The sequence below is a fragment of the Falco punctatus genome (assembly GCF_963210335.1).
Source record: "Falco punctatus genome assembly, chromosome: 6".
In the NCBI taxonomy this organism is placed as follows: domain Eukaryota; kingdom Metazoa; phylum Chordata; class Aves; order Falconiformes; family Falconidae; genus Falco; species Falco punctatus.
In genome coordinates this window covers 5,796,719-5,814,896 of record NC_137585.1, presented here as the reverse complement: position 1 = coordinate 5,814,896, position 18,178 = coordinate 5,796,719, and the positions used below count along the sequence as shown (strand labels likewise).

At 47.2% G+C, this 18,178-nt stretch overlaps 1 protein-coding gene across 10 annotated transcripts in view; it reads left to right on the top strand.

Moving 5' to 3' along the window:
• GAP43 (growth associated protein 43) overlaps window positions 1–18,178 on the top strand; it is a 104,353-nt gene that overhangs the window by 9,934 nt on the left and 76,241 nt on the right. For 2 of the 10 annotated variants that reach the window (XM_080393686.1, XM_080393690.1), the window contains exons 1-2: window positions 7,751–10,022; window positions 18,091–18,178. In XM_080393686.1, the coding sequence (XP_080249812.1) occupies window positions 18,107–18,178 (72 nt within the window). In that variant the 5' untranslated portion in view covers window positions 7,751–10,022; window positions 18,091–18,106. The other 8 variants (XM_080393681.1, XM_080393689.1, XM_080393688.1 and 5 more) reach the window with 7 other exon arrangements.

Below are 18,178 nucleotides of genomic sequence, written 5' to 3'. Positions count from 1 at the left end.
TTATGTCATATAGCGTACTTCAAGTTACACGCTCAAATATGACACCAGCAAACATATTGCAAACTTGGCATATGAAATCCTGGTTCTGCTAAAATCATGGTCTAGTAGTGCCACTGCTTCCAATAGAGTTTGCCTCTGGGCAAGCCTCAGTTATATCTGCACTGCAATCTTTTTGCTGGGCATGGTTTACAGATTAAACTGGTGGGTGGACATTGGTATGTTTGAAATTTATTGTGCAGGTAGGACTGGTCCCTAATGGTGTGTTATTCTCTAACTATTTAGGTTCTTTGGTCCCTAATGGCATTGCAAAAGGGAAGAAGATGGACACAGTGATACAGAGCTATAACCACCATCAAAAGTTGAGCTGTTGCCCATTATTGGAGAGCAGTGATTTTCTTTCAGAGGAAAGGGTGCTCAGTCATCAAATGGGAAGCACTGAAGAAAATAGCAAAAAATGAGCCTGGACTGGACTAGGTGACATGGCATGTGAGGTTTGTAGGGCTTCATTCAGGAGCTGAGAGACTTGAACTGTTTTCCAGCAGTTCCAATGGGACCACCTTCTCCCCACCTTGTGTTCCCTCTCTGTTTTGTTGTGCCTTTTCTTCTTCTTCTTTTTTTTTTTTTTTTTTTTTTTTTGGCATCTGGTTCTTCTGAGGAACGACTCCTCTCTCTTCTTATAGAGTACTGCAGAGTTATGACACTAAGATCATATGGCAAATGAAATAAAGGGTAAATGGGTAAAGATGGAAGTGCCATCTCTGCAATGAGATATAGAGATCCAGCATCATTAAAAGCTGATGTCAGTGTCTCTTTAAAAAAAACTGTTTCCCAAAGGTGGGATTTCCCTGCCAAGTATGTAAACCCAGAAGACTCTAGTCAGCCTCCCTGTAAGAATATATAAAAACAGCTACAGCAGATGAAACCATTCTGTGAAGTTGAGAGTCCTGCCTCTGATGGAGGCCAACAGTGGTGTCCTGGTGAGAGTACAGAGCAGGGTCAGCATTTAGCAACCCTTGCCCTGTACACTCTTCTAGCCTCCAACAAGTTTTGCCTCAAGAAGTCCCTGTATAATACCGCAACAGAGCTGCATCGGGTAGCTTCTGATGTTAGTTTCTTCCAGGACTGTATATGATTACTTTTGAAACTCACGTGAACTTCCAGCATCCATAAAATCCTGAGAAAAGGTACTCCAGAGCTTAACTGTGTGTCACATCCAGGTGCTGTTTCTTTGCTCCACTTTGAACCTGCCACCTGCCTGCTTTGAACATGTGCTGTGCTGCTATTCCGACACAGCATTTCTGGCCTCTTCTCCAAGCTGAAGTGTAGGAAATCATGTTTGCAGACTCAGCAGTGCTGTGTAGCATACAGCAGCATCAAAGAGACACATAGAAGATGGTGTTATTTTCATACCACTCCTCTTGGGCTTTCAAGAACCAAAAGACTCTCAGTCTTCTTGTCCACCTTATTGACTGGATCTGGCTTTCTGGGTTTTTTTTTGGATGGATGGACATGATGGCAAGCCTTTCTGACATAAGGAGGCCTATAAAAAAGGAATTTGAAGAGAGTCTGCTATGATTTTCTTCCTTCCTCTGATTCACAGTCATGTTTCATTCCACCAGCTAAAAGTCCTGAAGTGACACAGGAGGTTATTCAGGGCCATTCCGTGGCAGCGCAGCTAAGTGAAAAGCACAGTTACCACCCTTACTAGCAGCTGAGCATGCTAAATACACAACTATCTTGCCAACATGAAGAAGTCATGTGGCTCCACCAGCTATTTCACTGTAAAGAGGGTGGAATAGATCTTCCAAGCTATGCACTAAATTGTGCCGTACAAACTCCTTCCTCCCTCTGCATTGCTCTGCAATGGGTGTAAACACATTAAGCACCTTTATAAACACATTAAGGCCCTTCTGATTTTATGATAAAGGCTGTTGGTATATAAAAAAAAGCCCTGACATGCTTTTTCAGACCCAAGTACTGTTTATTGCACAATTGCAAATGCAAGCTCAGGTCTGCCGACACTGCTGCAGGGCTTAAGGAGACTGGCGCATTGGGTTGCGCCCTTCCAAGTCTGCTCATGCTGCCTGCCTCAGTACACACAGGCCTCCGCAGTGACACTGACAAAATATCTGACAGAAATACTAGCAAAAACAGGGCAACCATTTAGCGTTAAACTCTTACTGGTTTTTGTTTGCCCTCTCCTAAAATACTCTCTGTTCCTCTTGGAGAAAAAATAATTATGCCTCTTCCTCTCTTTCTCCTGAACATACCACTCCATGCAGTGGAGTTGTCCCTGTTGCTTCTCCCTCTCCCCTGTGTCCCTTGGAGTGCTGCTATCCTACAGTAGGAATGGCTGTCCTCGTACCTCAGCCCTTGTATCTCCTGTCCTCCCCTTCTCTTGTGGGAACGGGCTGTTTCTTCTTCCTCTCCCTCTACTGCGTCCCTAACACATCCCCTGCCCATGAATCATCGAAGCAGCATGAGTGCAGCACTACCTGTGTTTAATGTCTGCTGCGGTGCCTGCTGCTAAGCACAAGCTGGATGTGGCAGGCGAAAGGCTTGTCTCTGGCTTACGGGTGAGCTTACAAGAAGAATATGACAGCATGAGCTGTTTCTTTCCTGAACGCTCTGCCTGTACCATGTGAGAGACTGCTTCAAGCTCCCTCAGCAAACTTGGATGAAAAACAGCTCTCATCTGCATTAGGCACAGGGCACTTTCTGCATCCTGCACCGTGTTAGCCTAGCCTGGGTATTAAAACAAATCCTTCTTAAGAGAAGCACAGTCGTGGGTATATGTGCATCTTATCCATACCACATGTGCACGGTGTGCAAAGGTAAAAGATCCTTTTTCTAGCAGGTTTGGTCAGTGGCTTTTCCTCTGATTGTAGCCCAGAGAATACATTCAGGAGGCAGATGGCAGTGACAGGATCTGGCCACTGGCTTTCCAGAGACCTGGAGCCAGTCATCTCTAAAAAGCAACATAAAATAAGTCACCAAAGGGGGAAGAATGTGTAGTAGAAAAAAAAAAAAAGCATTCAAAAGGACACTTGAGGTTCTCTCCATTCTGGAGTATTTGGGAAAATATGTGAATATAGAACCAATAGGGATGTTCTACAGGTTTCAAATATAACACACAGGGTTGCTGCACAGAGAGCGAGCAAGAGAAAGGGGGTTGTATATTTGATGGCTGAAATACTGCCAGTCTCTCTCCCCCGCCTTGAAACATGTTCATGATGCCTAGACATAAAGTTCAGTGTTTCATTCCATCTCAATAGGGATTTTATGACTAAAGTGCCGAGGATAAGAAAAGACCAATTTGTAGTTTTATTGATCAGGCTAAAGGTCAGGGGCAGACGTGTAGGTCATGGTTCTTCCTCTGAACAGACATGGGACCAAGCGCCTACCTTCTGAAAGCTGAAGGATGAGACAGGGGAGGGGGAACTTACACAGATGAAACATGACAGCTGAGATGTCAATCATCACCAAATTGGACAGGCTCAGATGGGAGGCCTCGCAACAACCATAACTTTGCCCCCACGCCTGCATGCTTTGGCAGAGGGGCTTGCGCTTGTGCTTGCTGAGGCTGTGATGCGGTGTATGGGCAACTGCCAGGACACAATTTAATGTAATAAAAACATAATTCATGCCGATGAAGTTTATGAGATCAAGTTTCCCAGTCCTAGCTGAACCACATAAAGCATATACTGTCACTATGGGCATTTTGGCTGAAATGGTAGGGGCTTCTGCTGCATGGAGATAGCCTGGAAGCTCTTTGTCACCATGGCCCACCCTGGGCTGGCTGCAACAGTAGAATAACACAAAACTACATTGATTCATTGTCAGGAGTTTACAGTTTAAACTAAAATGTCATGAAATGAAATGGTTTCCACAGCAATGTCAGTTTTTCTCCCCTACATATATTAATTTTGTCCTCATTTGCCCCTGTGAGTCACCACTGAAAGTGAGACTTGGTGTCTGTAGTATATTCTGTTCCTGGTCTCTCTGTGTTATGTTTGTAGTGTAAAACTGTTTATGGCTGAGACTGTGCTTGCTCTAAAACAGAGAGGATCCAGAAGAGCTTTAATTAAAGATGGTCTAAGCTAACTCTCGTTCCTGCTGATTCTGAAGGGTGCCAAGAATTCACCTTCATGCTTCTGGAAGACCTCTTTTCTGTTCTCTCTGCTTACCCCACCAAGCACAGCAGTGGAAGGTGGCCTTCACACTTTCCTACCATTTAGGGCACATGCAGGACAGGTAAACATGGCTTAATTTAGGTATTGCTTTTCCTGACCTTACTTCTTCAGATGTAGTGTGTACAAAGCAGAAACAGGGTTTTGTTTTATGGTAATTTTAATCTTCAGGTACAAAGGAAGAAGGATTCCTAACTTACAAATGACAGGCTAACATGGCTAAGGTCTTTGAAGAGGATCCAGAAAGCTGAAACCTTCTCTTTAACTTCCCTTTCCTACATTAAGTTGAAGGCAAAGTAAGCCTGAAAATAGGCAAGGCTCCAAGTCCACGAAGAAGGTTTATCTTTACGTGTATGGAACACCTCTTAAGTATTTGTCCCATCACCCAGACTGTCAGATGGCTTGATTGATATCCCACTATTTCACTAAATTTTTAATGAAGGAAACAATAGTAGTAATTTCTTGGTATCTAATCTGTGCTTATGGCAGGGAAGGCAACAAGGTGCACTGATATCATTTGAGATACCACTGTTTTCTCTGATTTTGGAACAACAGGGAGCCAGTGAAAGGCCCTGGGAAGTCTAAGTTTAGGAATGGTGTATGTTACACATCAGGTCTATCAGGAATTAACATGGTCTAGCATACACACCTGCAAAACCCGCATGCTGAAATTGAGAACAGGCCTGCTTTCATTTACACTTCCTTATTCCAGATCTCACATCAGCTGAATATTTCTCTGCCTGTACCATCTTCATCCTGATGGTTTCTGAGCTCCAAACAAAATCTGGTTTTATCACACATGCACCCTCCAGCAATCTAATTCCTCATCTTTCTTTTCATGCTGTACTTCTTTCTTCTACTTGTTGATCAGCTAAGTAATGGAATTTCATGGTAGGTTCTGGTGATCATGAGACCTGAGGTCTAATGTCTTGAAGGAGAGAGTTGCTTAGATAGTTACACAGCTAGCTACTACTACACAGCTTGGGGGCATCTAGATGCCTGCTGCACTATCGGTCAATTGAAGTTTCTTCTGGCCACAGCCATTTCATGGCTGTGGTCAGCTTCAAAAGTCATAAAAACATGGATGTCTTGCCTAAGATCTCATTCTAAAGAAAAAGGTGCAGTCATGTGACTAGACAAAAATCAAATAATAGTTATAATATTCAGTAGCAATCTTAATGCCCAGCAGACTTGAGGAGTACAGTGTAACTCCTAGCACTCATTTCCCCCTGATCTATGCCTGTGTTCTGGGCTGTGAAGCTAGACAACTGTCGTGACATCACATAACAAAGACCGAATAGCCTAGGCTCTGTGTGTATTCAAACTACAGCTTCAACGCTCCATTAGTGTGCATTTCTATTGCCTCCATTTATATATATATATATATATATATACACTTATATATTTGAATGTCAGGTATATAGGTTGTTCTAGTAGGGAAGAAGAGAGAGTCATATTTGCTTAGTTTAATACGAAAACAAAAGAAAAAGCAGAAAATAGAGAGCTGCCAGCAGCTATAGCCAGCATTTTGCAGTGGAGGGGTTTTGTGTCTAACAGCCATGCCTATTAGACCACATCAGATCTTAACAATTAACTAACAGCAGTAAGGGAGACACATTCCCTGGGTGAAGCCAAACAGCCACTCAATGCCTGTGCTGTATTGTATCGGGGACCATCCTCTCAGTGTGAGGATCTGGGAGGACAATATCAGAGGAGGAGATCCTGCTCTGCAAGTTGTTCAGTCTACAGAGGAGATGGATAAGAGGCAGAGATTGTTAGAGGGAAAACACAGGGAGGGAAACCTGGAGGCCAACAGGCATCAGTTTGATTCGGAAGAGCCAAGACAATGCGGTAGCTTCATGTACACTGGCAAAACCAGAAGCATCCTATGGGTATGGAGAGACATTCCTTTTTATCTCTGATGTGTAATTGCTGGTTAGGATCACAGTCAACTACTACAGAGAAATTGGGCAGGGAGATTTCAGCAGCCATACAATCAGGGACATAAGTGAGAACAGGGTGAGATCTGGGAGAGTTTAAGATTGAGGGGAGAAGACAGGTTTGGGGCTAGAACAAAATAGAGTTATGGCTGAGTCCAAAACTGGAGCCCTACTTTGACCATACAGACTGGATATGTGTAATGAGTCTCTAAGGGCTGCAACTGGAGATGATGTTTTGCTAGCCAGGAAGGTGCATGTGAGATAAGGGTGGTTAAAAAAGACATGGTTCACTATGGATAGTAAGACAACAAAGCTGAATTTCCTATTTTGTTTGAACCTACTACTTTCAGGACATCCTTTGGCATATGTTTCCACCACCAGGCTAACTCTCCAGTCTGACAGGCAGAGGAAAGCAAAGCCTGACCTGTTCCCATAGGATCTGCTGTCACCTGTGCATTTTGCCAGGGTTTCTGGAGTGTCGTGGTTAAATCTCAGCTGGCAACTAAGTACCACACAGCCACTCACCCACTCCCCCTGCCCTCCGCCCCAAGGGATGAGGAGGAGATTTGGGGAAAAAGGTAAAACTTGTGTGTGGTAAGAACAACTTAATAATTAAAGTAAAATATAATAATAATATCCAATAACAACACCAACGATTGTAATGAGAAGGAGAGAGATGAATAAAATCCAAAAGGGAAAAAAACCCTAAATGATGCACAATACAATTGCTCAGCACCTGCTGACTGAAGCCTAGCCAGTCCCCGAGCAGGATTAAACTCCCTCCAGTTTATATCCTGAGCATGATATTCTGTGCTATAGAATATCCCTTTGGCTACTTTGGCTAATTTGGTCAGCTGTCCTGGCTGTGTACCCTCCCAATTTCTTGTGCCTCTCCAGCTCTTTCGCTGGCAGGGCCTGAGAAACTGGAAAATCCTTGACTTAGTATAAACATTCCTTAGCAACCACTAAGCCCATCAGTGTGTTATCAACATTAATCTCATTCTAAATCCAAAACACAGCGTTGTACCAGCTACTGAGAGGAAAACGAGCCCTACCCCAGGTGCAAGGAGGACATGGAGGCATTTCCCTTGTGCCACACGGCCCCTTCCCGCCGGGAGCTGGAGCACACTGGCCTGCATGGGCCCACGGGCAACTGTACCAAGGGGCCCTGAGGGGCTCGGGTGGGCTACTGACAACCTTTGCCACTAAGTAAAACCAAGTTCCTTGTTTTGGTCTGTATCTCAGGTTAGGTCAACTCCACCTGACGGAAAAAAAATAAATTGTGTGAGAGGTTTGGTTTTTTTCCCTGTGGATGGAGGACGGCTGCCACACAGGAGGAAAAGGGAAGCCCTCACCAGAACAGAGACCTCCGCAAGGGCTGGCCGTTACTGTCCTGTGTGTGTTGGAGGGGCTCCTGGTGGCAATAATGTATCATGCTTCTGGGGAGCTTTTTCATCTGAAAGTCTTCCTCCTGGAGGAAGAAGGAAGCAGCGCTGAGCTTGGCTCCACATCCTGCTTCAGGGCCGGCAGACATGTGGGCCACCTCAGGTGCACCCACCTCACCTAACCCTCCCTCTTCAGGGCTTGCACCGGGACGGCCGCACAAGGGCGGACGATGGCGGGCCGCGGGCAGCGCTCCCTCCGCCCCGCCATGGCGGCCGGCTGCTCGCCGCTGAGGGGCAGGGGTCTGCGCCCGTGTACCACCAGGTAAGGGCGGGCCCGGCCGGCCTGCCCCAGCCATTACACCCCGCGCAGCGCCGGGACACGCCGGGGCTGCCCCTTCCCGCCGGGGCTGGCCCTTCCCCCCGAGGCGCAGCCGGGCCGCCCGGCGCCCGCAGCCACGCCGGATCCCCGTGGGGGGATGCAAATGGCCTCCCGGGGGCAGGTCGCACAGCCGTGGCGGCCGCCGCTGCCTGCCACCGCCTTCCCCGGCGACGCCGCGGCGACCGGGGCGCAGCCGGCGGCTGCTCGGGGCTGGTTTCCATGGTGATTCCGGCGGGGGGAGGCCCTGGCGGAGGGGACACGTCTGTGGGGACGAGAGGGGGGAGTGGGGGCGGGGAGAGATGGCGGCGCAGGGGCGGCGGCGTTAACCCTTCGCACGGGGGGACGAGGCTTCCCCGCAGGCCAGCGGGGCGGCGGGAGGGAGCCCGGGTTCGCCGGGGCGGCTGCGGGTCCCCGCGGCCTCCCACTCCCCTGAGGCGGCGCGGGTGCCGCCCTGCGGGGCGCCGGCCCTGAGGCGAGGCGGGGGCTCGCCCCGCTGCGGCTGCCATTGCCTACCCCCGCACCGCACCCCCGCCACCAGCCTCCCTCAGGCTGGCACAGCTGGGGGGACTGGGACGCTGACCAGTGCCCTTAACACAGGGCTGCGACAGGGTGGGCAGGGGAGGAAGAGGGGGGTGAGGAGCCTGTGGGGATGCCGCTGTGGCTGGCTGTGGCGGCTCGCTGTGGTGGAGGGCTGGCCTGGAAGCTGCTCAATACGCCTCTGCGGCTGCATCCTCCGAGGAGCGCGCTTGCAGCAGGCTCAGGAAAGGCACCAGCCATTCTCCCCGTAAAATATTTAGCAGGTCGGCCCAGCCGCGTCTTCTGGTGGGAGCCGCCGTGGTGCCTGTGGTCATCTCGGAAATGCCCCAGTGTGGGATTACAGGGCGCGGGCAGGAGCTCGGGAAGAGCGGAGCATGGGGCAGTGGGCCCAGCCGCAGCAGGGCTTGCACAGCCAAGGCAAGCGGCGTGTGTAAACACCCGGCCTCGCTCTTCTCTTCGCACAGGAGTGAGTTGCAGAGTTCAGGACGGTGGTTACCGTATAGAAGAGTGCTTGTCACCATGGTGACCGAGCAATGCCGCATCTTCCTGGGAGTGGAAAGCAGCAGTCCCAGGGATCTGCGGCGTGAGACCAGTGGGTTAAACGCAGCTGGCTTTACCTTTTGAAGCCAGGGATCACAATCTATGACAATTTTATATATACCCACGAGGTGAATTTGTTGGAATCAGCCTGGTGCCCACCTGACAGCTATACATGTACAAGGAGGACACCACGAGTGTATGCTGGTGTCCATTGCAGGCAGTGTCTTCCTAAAAGAGCCTTGCCAAAAACAAAGGCAGTAGAGGGTGTGCAGTGGGGCAGGAGGGTGAAGGTGGCAGAGCAATTGTCTGTCTGCTACTTTGAATAGTAACTAAGTTTTATCTGAAGGCTGAGACGTGTTGGTGGCCTTGGGTAGGGGTTGGCGTTCACAAAGTTTTAGTTCAGGGGCTTGATGTCTAGCAAATGTTTAAATTTGCTTTAGGTAGTTATAAATATAACAGTGTATATTCACTTATAAGTTGAACATAAATAAGTTGAATGTTAGGCCCAAAAAGATTCAATGAAACATTTTTTTTTTTGCTTCTATTGGTTCATAAGGCATTCAGATAAAACCCCTTGCTATCCATCTCCAGGTGTACCAGGAGCTTTCCTGGTATTTTGCAGGGGGGTTTGTTTTTCACCAGCAGCATACCTTAATCTGATGAAAGTTACTACTGCTGCATACAAACTTTGGTCCTCTTCAGGAAGTCCCAAGTACTCACCCCAGAACCCCAGAAAAAAAACCCTCTAAAAAACATAGTCATTAGTGGCTCCCAAGAAGGGTGACAAACCTCCCTGATCCACTGGCAAATTCATCCGTTACCGCGTGTCTAGCTGTGAAGAGGGCAGCTCTAAATATGGTCTAAGGGACTCATCATTCACTGGTTCTCATACCTGGGAACTCAAAGGTTCTGAACCAGAGGGTGGGGAAAAAAAGAAAGAAACTCAGTGGATTCTCCCTTATCCAGGTCTCCTTGGGGTCACTGTGAATGAAGCTTGTCTGACGGAAGTAGTGGCAGATTCCTGAAGCGTTTTGAGAAGATTTTGTTGAAGGTGAGAGGGTTTTTGAGTCCAAGAACTGCTTGCACCACAAAAGAGTGCCCATGAGGGTGATGAAAACGACACTAATGGATGAGCTACCCAAAGTATGTTCAGACAAGTAAGGCAGTGCTGTACTGTGAGTACTTGAGCATACACCAGATGAGCTGGTATATCTGTGCTTATCCATGCAGACACATGAGCCTGGGAAGAAAATTAGTCATATTAGCATAGTGTGACATTGAGGTTAATCTCTCCCATGTCTAAGCAGAATTCATTTGGTCCTGAAGCACATGTGGCCATATTGTTTCCAGCTCTGGAGTTATTTGGGACAGAACTACCCATGACCAACTCCAGGAAGAGTAGGCAGTAGCTACAAGGGGTCCTGTAGCACCTCCAACCCAGATGTCAGCTCTGCCAAAGCCAGGCTGGCAGCATCACTCAAAGAAAGGCTAAGCTGTGTAGAACATTTATGGCTGAGGTACTGGCCTCTCACAAACATCCTTGTTGCCTCTGTTCTTTCCTTCCTGGGGTCTTGAGAGATCCCCATTCCAGTTCCTTTCTGCCTTCTTTCCCTTCCCAATCCTTTTTCTTTCTCTGTTCTCTTTTGCACAGGAATAGTCCGGCTGAAATCCCCACATAAAAACTGAATTTTACCTGTACTCCTGGGAATCTACCAGCCACCTCTGGCACTGCCTCAGGGGATCTTTGCTTGGTGTAGTCACATCCTTTGAGATCCCCCAGCTCGGATATGTTTGCTAAAGCTAAACCTGGCAGAAAACCCCCTCCCTGTCACCCCTCCTCCCTTCCCAGGACACTGTGGGAATGGCAGCAGCAGCAGAATAACCTGGCTGCTTTTCAGAAGAACATATCCCAGAGCACAGTAAGGCAGTGGCCTCAACCACTCAGTGTAATTAAACACAAGCATCATTTTTTTGTGTAGCCTGTGCTGTGGTGACCACAGCAGTTATTCTCATTCAGCTGGAAGGTTTAGAAGGCAGAGCCATGGTATTTCACAGAAGATCCTCCTTGCAGGCAGTGCCTTAAACCATTTCATTGAATGAAATGCACTCGTGGAGCGATGAGTGCTAGAGAGGGGAGAGGAGGCAGGGATAAAACACACCAGATAGAACCACACCATTTCTGGCTGTGGTTCAGTAACAGCTCTTGGGGCAGCACCTGATATAATCTTAGGGTGAAAAAGGCTTTTTATACATAGTGCTTTGGCACCCTGATAGCATCTGTCTTTTTTTCTTTCTCTCTTGAGTTCCTCAGAGAGGCAATATATTGTCTTCCCTCTAGTTAACGTGGGAGGGGGCTATTTGTATAGACAGGTCACTCTGTTTCTGTTGAAGGTGAAATGGAAGGGCTAACTAATTCATGCACACAGACAAGAGGATGTAGCACTGTACGGTCAGCCATTACAGGAACTGTCAGTAAGACAGGGTGAGGCAGCTTGGCACAGTGCACACAGCACTGGCTGGAGGAAACCTTTGGGCCCGGGTATCAGAAAGAGTGATACTGATAAAGAAAAGCCGGTCAAAAAGGAAGGGAAAAGCAGAATAAAAGACAAGGGGTCAGATTTTTTGGCTGCTATATACAACATTAAATTCTTCTAGCATCTTGGTGGGGAGAGAAAGGGTGTGTGGCCGCAGTACTTTTGCATCCAAGCTACTCTGGACTCTAATACATTCAACACAAAGCCAAGTGGTGACATTGCCAAGGGCAGAGTAGCAAGCACAGTCTGGGACATGCCAAAGGGACTGTGAGATCCCTTGCTGCCTAGGATGGGCTTTACATATTATGCAGAAGGTCCTGAGACAGACAGCCAAAACCTGGCTCATGATCTGCTGAAGGAACCAGCAGAATTGGAGAGCTCCAGAGCTGGAGCTCCTGCAGTTCAGGCTTGGACTTCCTCAGAGCTGAAGTGTTGGATAATGCTGCCAATGAATGCACAGGAAATTTGGCATCCACCCTCAGCTAGTGCAGGAGAATAATATCCCCTGAGTCTTACATAGTGCTTTTCATCAAGAGATCTCATGTCTGTTGTCATTACTGCTAGGTTTTTATATCTTAGGAAACAAAGATGTGGAGAAGGCAAGCAGAATTTCCAAAACTGCCCAGCAAACTGGTGGTAAAACAAATAGGAAACCTGCTGCCTCACACTGCCAAACAGAGTTCACTTGTCACACACAAGGGGATGAAACATAAGGCTGCTGTCTCCCTCTCAGTCCTTCTGAGACAAAGCAGAAAGCTCTCTCTGAGGTTGTGGATACTGAGGTCTTCTATGCCAGCATAGCAGATGCCTGCGCAGTGTGGGTCCCACGCCCTATGAGGATCATTGTCCAGACAGCATGTCTCACTCTGCAACTGGTCTGAAGTATTCGCTCCTCACGTGGGATGGCAAATGGTGGGGAGGTAACTAGACTGATCTCCCTTGTAAGCCTGTGCCTGGGACTTGGTACGCAAGTTCCAGATGGTACAAAGCCCCTGCTGCTTGGATCTGCACAAAAAACTGCGTCTTCCTCAACCTATTTCACAATATATTTGGCTCGCTCTCGGTTGGTTGCTATTTGTACGAATTAAGCTGAGCTGCCAGGAACGTTTGCAAACAGTAAAAAGCAAAGTGGGATGTACAAAGCAAGTCAAAATAGGTTTCAAATCTGGCAAAATGCCTGCAGGTGCTTTTAACATTTGACTTACTCTAGCCCATATATTACACACCCACACACTCATTCATCCAGCTTTCTCTTGCCCTCACGCCCACACATGCTCACCCTTCACAGATTCATTCACCTTCTCTCTTCCCTCCCCACTTTCTCTTCCAAACATAGTCATTCCCACACACAAATCTACCTCAGACACTCTTTGTTCCCCATATACAAGCACACATACATTTAGTGAGTGCTGAGTGCGGTGTCTGTAGGTGGTATGTACACATTCGTATAGCAGACGATGCTGTAATCTTATACCTATGCTGTGAAAAAGCCTTTGGGATTAGTGAGCTGAGAGCTCTGATTGCTTTCACTTTCACGTAAAATACCACTGATGCAGTTTATGGGGCTGGCTGTTTCCATCCTTTCCTGCCTCATCATGAACTCTGCCATCATTTTCTACAGAACCTCCCTTTCTGCTCATCTTCCCCTTGCACCGCTTGACTCTTTCTCCCTTTCCTACATTGCTGCCCAAGACCACAGTGTTTCAGAGAGCTTGGCCATCCCTGTCTCCATGACCTAACGCTGGCTCTAGTTATCTCACCGAGGGGGTGAGCAGGGATGAGCAATGAGCCTGCCATGCAGTGGTGGGGCATGGGGCAGGAAATCTAGCAAGGTGTGGTGAAATCAGAGGCAGGGACGGTAAGTGGTGGGATGGACCGTGCTGCTATCTGAGCAGTGCTGTCCGCCTGGCATCGAGCCTGCCTCTAATGGAATGTGACCCACCGCTGGGAATGAGCTCATCTGTAATCCACTTAATTGAGTTTTATGAGCAGGGCTCTCACATCAGGGAGCCAGCCTGCCTTCTTCCTAGCACTCACCCTCCTTTGCTTGTTGCCTGGGGAAGGGGGAGTGGGGGATGCATGTACTGCTCCACTGGGCTGTTGATCTTCTGGTTTCTGATTCTCTGCCCTGGAGAAAGTGCAGGGAGCTGGACAGACATGCTTTTCAAGAGACCCACTGCCTCATGGTCTAACATAGTTCGCTTTTGCTGCAGGTAGTGATGCTCACATTTCCATGTGAATATCAGTGATGCTGTCAGGCCTGCAGAGCCTTGAGTTCTCCCAGCTTTTCGGTCTCTGTGCCAGTGCTGGGTACTGAGAGGAGAGGCTTTCTTGTGCCATGCAGATTTCATGTACATATGAACCATCTTACCTGGGAGTCCAAGTGGGATGGAGACAGAGGCATTCTGATTGCACTCCTGCTTTCAGTGTGCAGTGATCTAAGTGGTGGAGCTGTCAGGATCCCATAAGAGCCTTTGTTTACACTGTAATGTCTTGCCATCTTTAGCATCTGCATCATCATTTGTTTATACTATGTGAATTGGTCACATAAGGGCCAGCAAACAGACAAATCTGTTTGCTGTCTGCCAAGGGATTTGCAGGCTTGACTCTGCCTGATGAAAGATGCAGCCTTTTCTCATGGTGAAGCAGAGCAGGGGGAGAAAGAGAAAGTGAGAGAGGGAGCCTTCTCCCCAAGGGAGCTTTACTTTCCTTGGAAAGGGCTAGTAGAGACCCTCTGGCATGCTTAATTTGGGATGTGTTCCCTCCAGCACTGGCATAAATGCCTATATTTGAAATAAACGCTAAGTGCAACTCCTGCTGCTTTTCTATTGCTTGTGGTCTACCTTGTAGGAGGAAACTTTGACATGGTTTCAGAGCTAATGTTGTGTACACATCGCTGAGCAGTAGCTCAGCAGTTCCTAAAATCCATAGCTTTAAGGAAAGGTTATAGTGTATAGAAGGGGAAAATGGCCTGATACATTAACAAAAAGACTGTAACAGACCTGTGCTGGGAACAGCAATGTCACCACCGTGCACTGAGTGATACTTCAGGTGTTTCTTAAAATCTCCAGATACTGGAATCATGGAAATACTTGATAATAAAAGATTTCATTTTTGTAAATGTGCGCTTCTAGTCTTCACAGTTGCAGACAATACTGGAAAATTGGACCCAATGAAATCTGAGAACTGAAAACCCAGAGAGGAAATAAAAAGAACCCATTTTATGTGGTTCAGGGTTTTTTTTTTTGTTTTTTTTTTTTTTTTTTTTGAATGGCATGATTTTTAAGCTAATCTCACACAGAGGTGCAATGACTTTCCATTGACATCCCAATGCTGAGACACTATAATGACAATTCATGATGGTTCGTTGCAGCCATGCTACAGCTGCATGAAGTGCCTGTTTTCTTTCCTTCTGCTTTTCAAATTTCAGGACTCCCTACATCATAGGATCATAGAATAGATTGAGTTTGAAGGGACCTTTAAAGGTCTGAACAACCCCAACTCACTTAGTCTTTCTTCACAGGAGAGGTGTTCCAGCCCTCTGATTATTTTTGTGGCCTTCCTATGGACCTGCTCCAACAGGTCCTGTGCTGCAGTCTCCAGAGCTGGATGCAGTACTCCAGATGGGGTCTCACCAGAGAGGCAGAATCACCTCCCTTGACCTGCTGGTCATGCTTCTTTTGATGCAGCCCAAATGCAAATGGTTGGCTTTCTGGGCTGTAAGCACACATTGCTGGCTTACGTCCAGCCTTTCATGCACCAGTAACCCCAAGTCCTTCTTGGCAGGGCTGCTGTCAATCCCTTCATCTCTCAGCCTGTATTGATATGGGGAGTTGTCCTGACCCAGGTGCAGGACCTTGTACTTGGCCTTGTTGAACCTCATGAGGTTCACATGGGCCCACTTCTCAAGCTTGTCCAGGTCCCTCTGGATGGCACCCCATCCCTCAGGCATGTCAACCACACCACTTAGCTTGGTGTCATCTGCAAACTTGCTGAGGGTGCACTCAATCCCACTGTCTATGTCCTTGATGAAGATGTTAATAGTACCGGTCCCAATACACACCCCTGAGGGACACCACTTATCACTGAGCTCCATCTGAACCTTGAGACATTGATTGCTACCTTCTGGATGTGACCATCCAACCAATTCCCTATCAGCTGTTGCTTTTGAAGAGGAAGTAATTTTGTCTCATAGGCAACTAGAATGTGAATCCAGCTGGGTCATCAATTCTGTGGTTTTTTTCAGATTCTTGCAAAATGAGTGTTGCAGGACTGCAGGATTCTTCCAGTACCTAGCACCTCACCTTCGCTTCTCCCCTCTGTCCCAGCTCCCATGTACACATGTATGTGAGGAAGGGCTTTAGATCAATGACTCTACTATTCTACTGCTGGCAACATAACAGACAAACCTGTTGGAAATCAGTGCTGAAAGACTGGTATTCAGTTGGACAGACTTAGACAGGGACTTCCTTGGAGTGAACAAAGAAAGTTGTTTGTTTGTTTTTTTTCTTTCATACCCTTTAAAGTCTGAAAACAGTCATCCCAGCATTATGTGAAGTCCCCAAATGGCCATGTAGTTTAGACAGAGGTAACACTCTTCCAATGAATCCAATGCTGGAAATATTTTCTCCAAACTTAAATGCCTTCTTCTGCCCTACCCTTTCACTATGAAACTCCTGACATCATGTTTGATACTATTTTATCCCTTGAGTAGTAACTAGCTTAAAAAATGGCAGGAGACCCTTGGTATTGCCTCCGGTTCTCTCTATTTACAGGATCTTCAAAAACCATATGGTATATGGAGAAAGGAAGAGCTGTTCAAAGGATGAAAGCTGTTTCAGTAAATGTGGTTGTTAGGAGCCAGCGGAGTATCTGGCATTGATGAGAGCAAAATATTTTAGGATATTTGTACTTTATGGCACAACCGTTTCTTAAAGAAGTTTTGTAAAAATGATTTTTTGAAAAGTACACTGTCCAGGAAATTGCTTCTGTCATATCTCAGAGCACTAAAAATGTCAAAGTTCTTGCAAAAATCTGTGCAGTGTTTCACTCCACTGCTGCTTCAAACCCAAAGAGAAGCTTATGTGTGTCTTTTCCTCCCCGTCCATAGCAGTTGGCCCAATGAAAGATACTGACCCTCTCTACAGCATTTTCCTCTAGATGTTCGGGCAGTAGTGGGGGCTGTCTGGTTTATCCATGACAGGCAATCTTGAAGTAGCCAAGTCCAAAATAATTACTGCTCTTTCCTCTTCCTTCCCCCACTAAATCCCTTCCTTCCATGGGCAATTCCCAGGTTTGCTGGTGGGGCTGGGCTAAAAGCAGGAGACAGATTGCTGACAGGGGCTGTGCTATGCTGTGGAGGTCCATACCGCGTCATCTGTGGAAGGTCATGCATCTCTCCACTCTCAATAATAAATACACAGCTTGGCTCCTCAGGCTAGCCCTCCCCCACTGAGCTCTTCACAGACATCTATAAAACACCCACTCACATGTAAGCGTATAAACAAGCAAACAAATCATGCCACCTAAAAAACTAATTGAACAATTCCTCCTACAGCCTGGGAAGGAAAAGAAGAAAGGAGGTTGTTGGTTGTTTCTATTTCTGAAATATTCAAGAGCTACTTAACTACTATTGTGACAGAAAGATAGATAACTAGGTTGATTAGACATTAAGAAGAGGGAAAGTGTGGAAGAGAGAGAGAGGAAGAAGCTTTGTCACATGGCTCTGTCAGCTTGATTAGTGGCTTTCTCCTGAATCCTCAGTGGAGTGGCCTCTATGGGTCAATCTCATTAGAAATAAAAATGGAAGAGCTGCAGGAGTCTACACTGAGCTTACCTAGAAAGTTTGACAGCATGGCCTCTGCTCAGGTTTGGAGGAAGAACAGCAAGGTCAGGAGGTGACTGAAATGGAGATGGCAGTGACAGTGGTACCACTGACCAAGCGACCTGTAGAAAACCATTTGTTCAGTAGGCCACAAAACCCCCAGGTTTGTTCCTAATGACAAACCAATGGCCAAGACACCACAAGTAGATGCTGAGCAGACAGTTTTCCAAATGAGCTGACTAACCCACAGGTGACATTTCTTTACAGGTTCTCAGAGACTTGCTGAAGTGTGTCGAAGGTGATTCTAAGAAATAAATCTGTCTCACAACCAGCAAGTAGGGTTTTAAGGTCAGCAGCCATCGTGGGGCAGGGCAGCATGAGGCCTACCAAATTTTCTCAAGCAGGAATGACATCTATATAACATTCAAAACGACCAGGATCACTAATGTCAGAGTATTTGATGCAGGGAGAAGTTGTCAGGAAGAAGGAAAAAAATCTGGAGCTGCTCTGGGCAGCTGAACTAGTGTCCCAGTTGGTTTTCTAGAGAGTATTTTCCGTGCAGCAGATGACCAGGTGGCTATCAGGTATCTCAGGAAAGAGGTCAGGAAGCTCTTACGCTGTATTAGGCTTGCGGTTGCTATGTGCATCTGCACTGGGTTTCTCACTGTAGAAAGGGGCTTAGTAATACTTTCCTACCTCACGGGTAGAGCAAGTTTGGGTCCTGCTTGTGAAACACTTTCTTATTCTCTAATGCAACACAGTGTGCCCGTGCTGTGGATGGCCTTACAGAGAGGATTGTGGACACTTGGCATCTGTTCCAGGGGGCAAGAGGAGAAGAGGCATATGAGG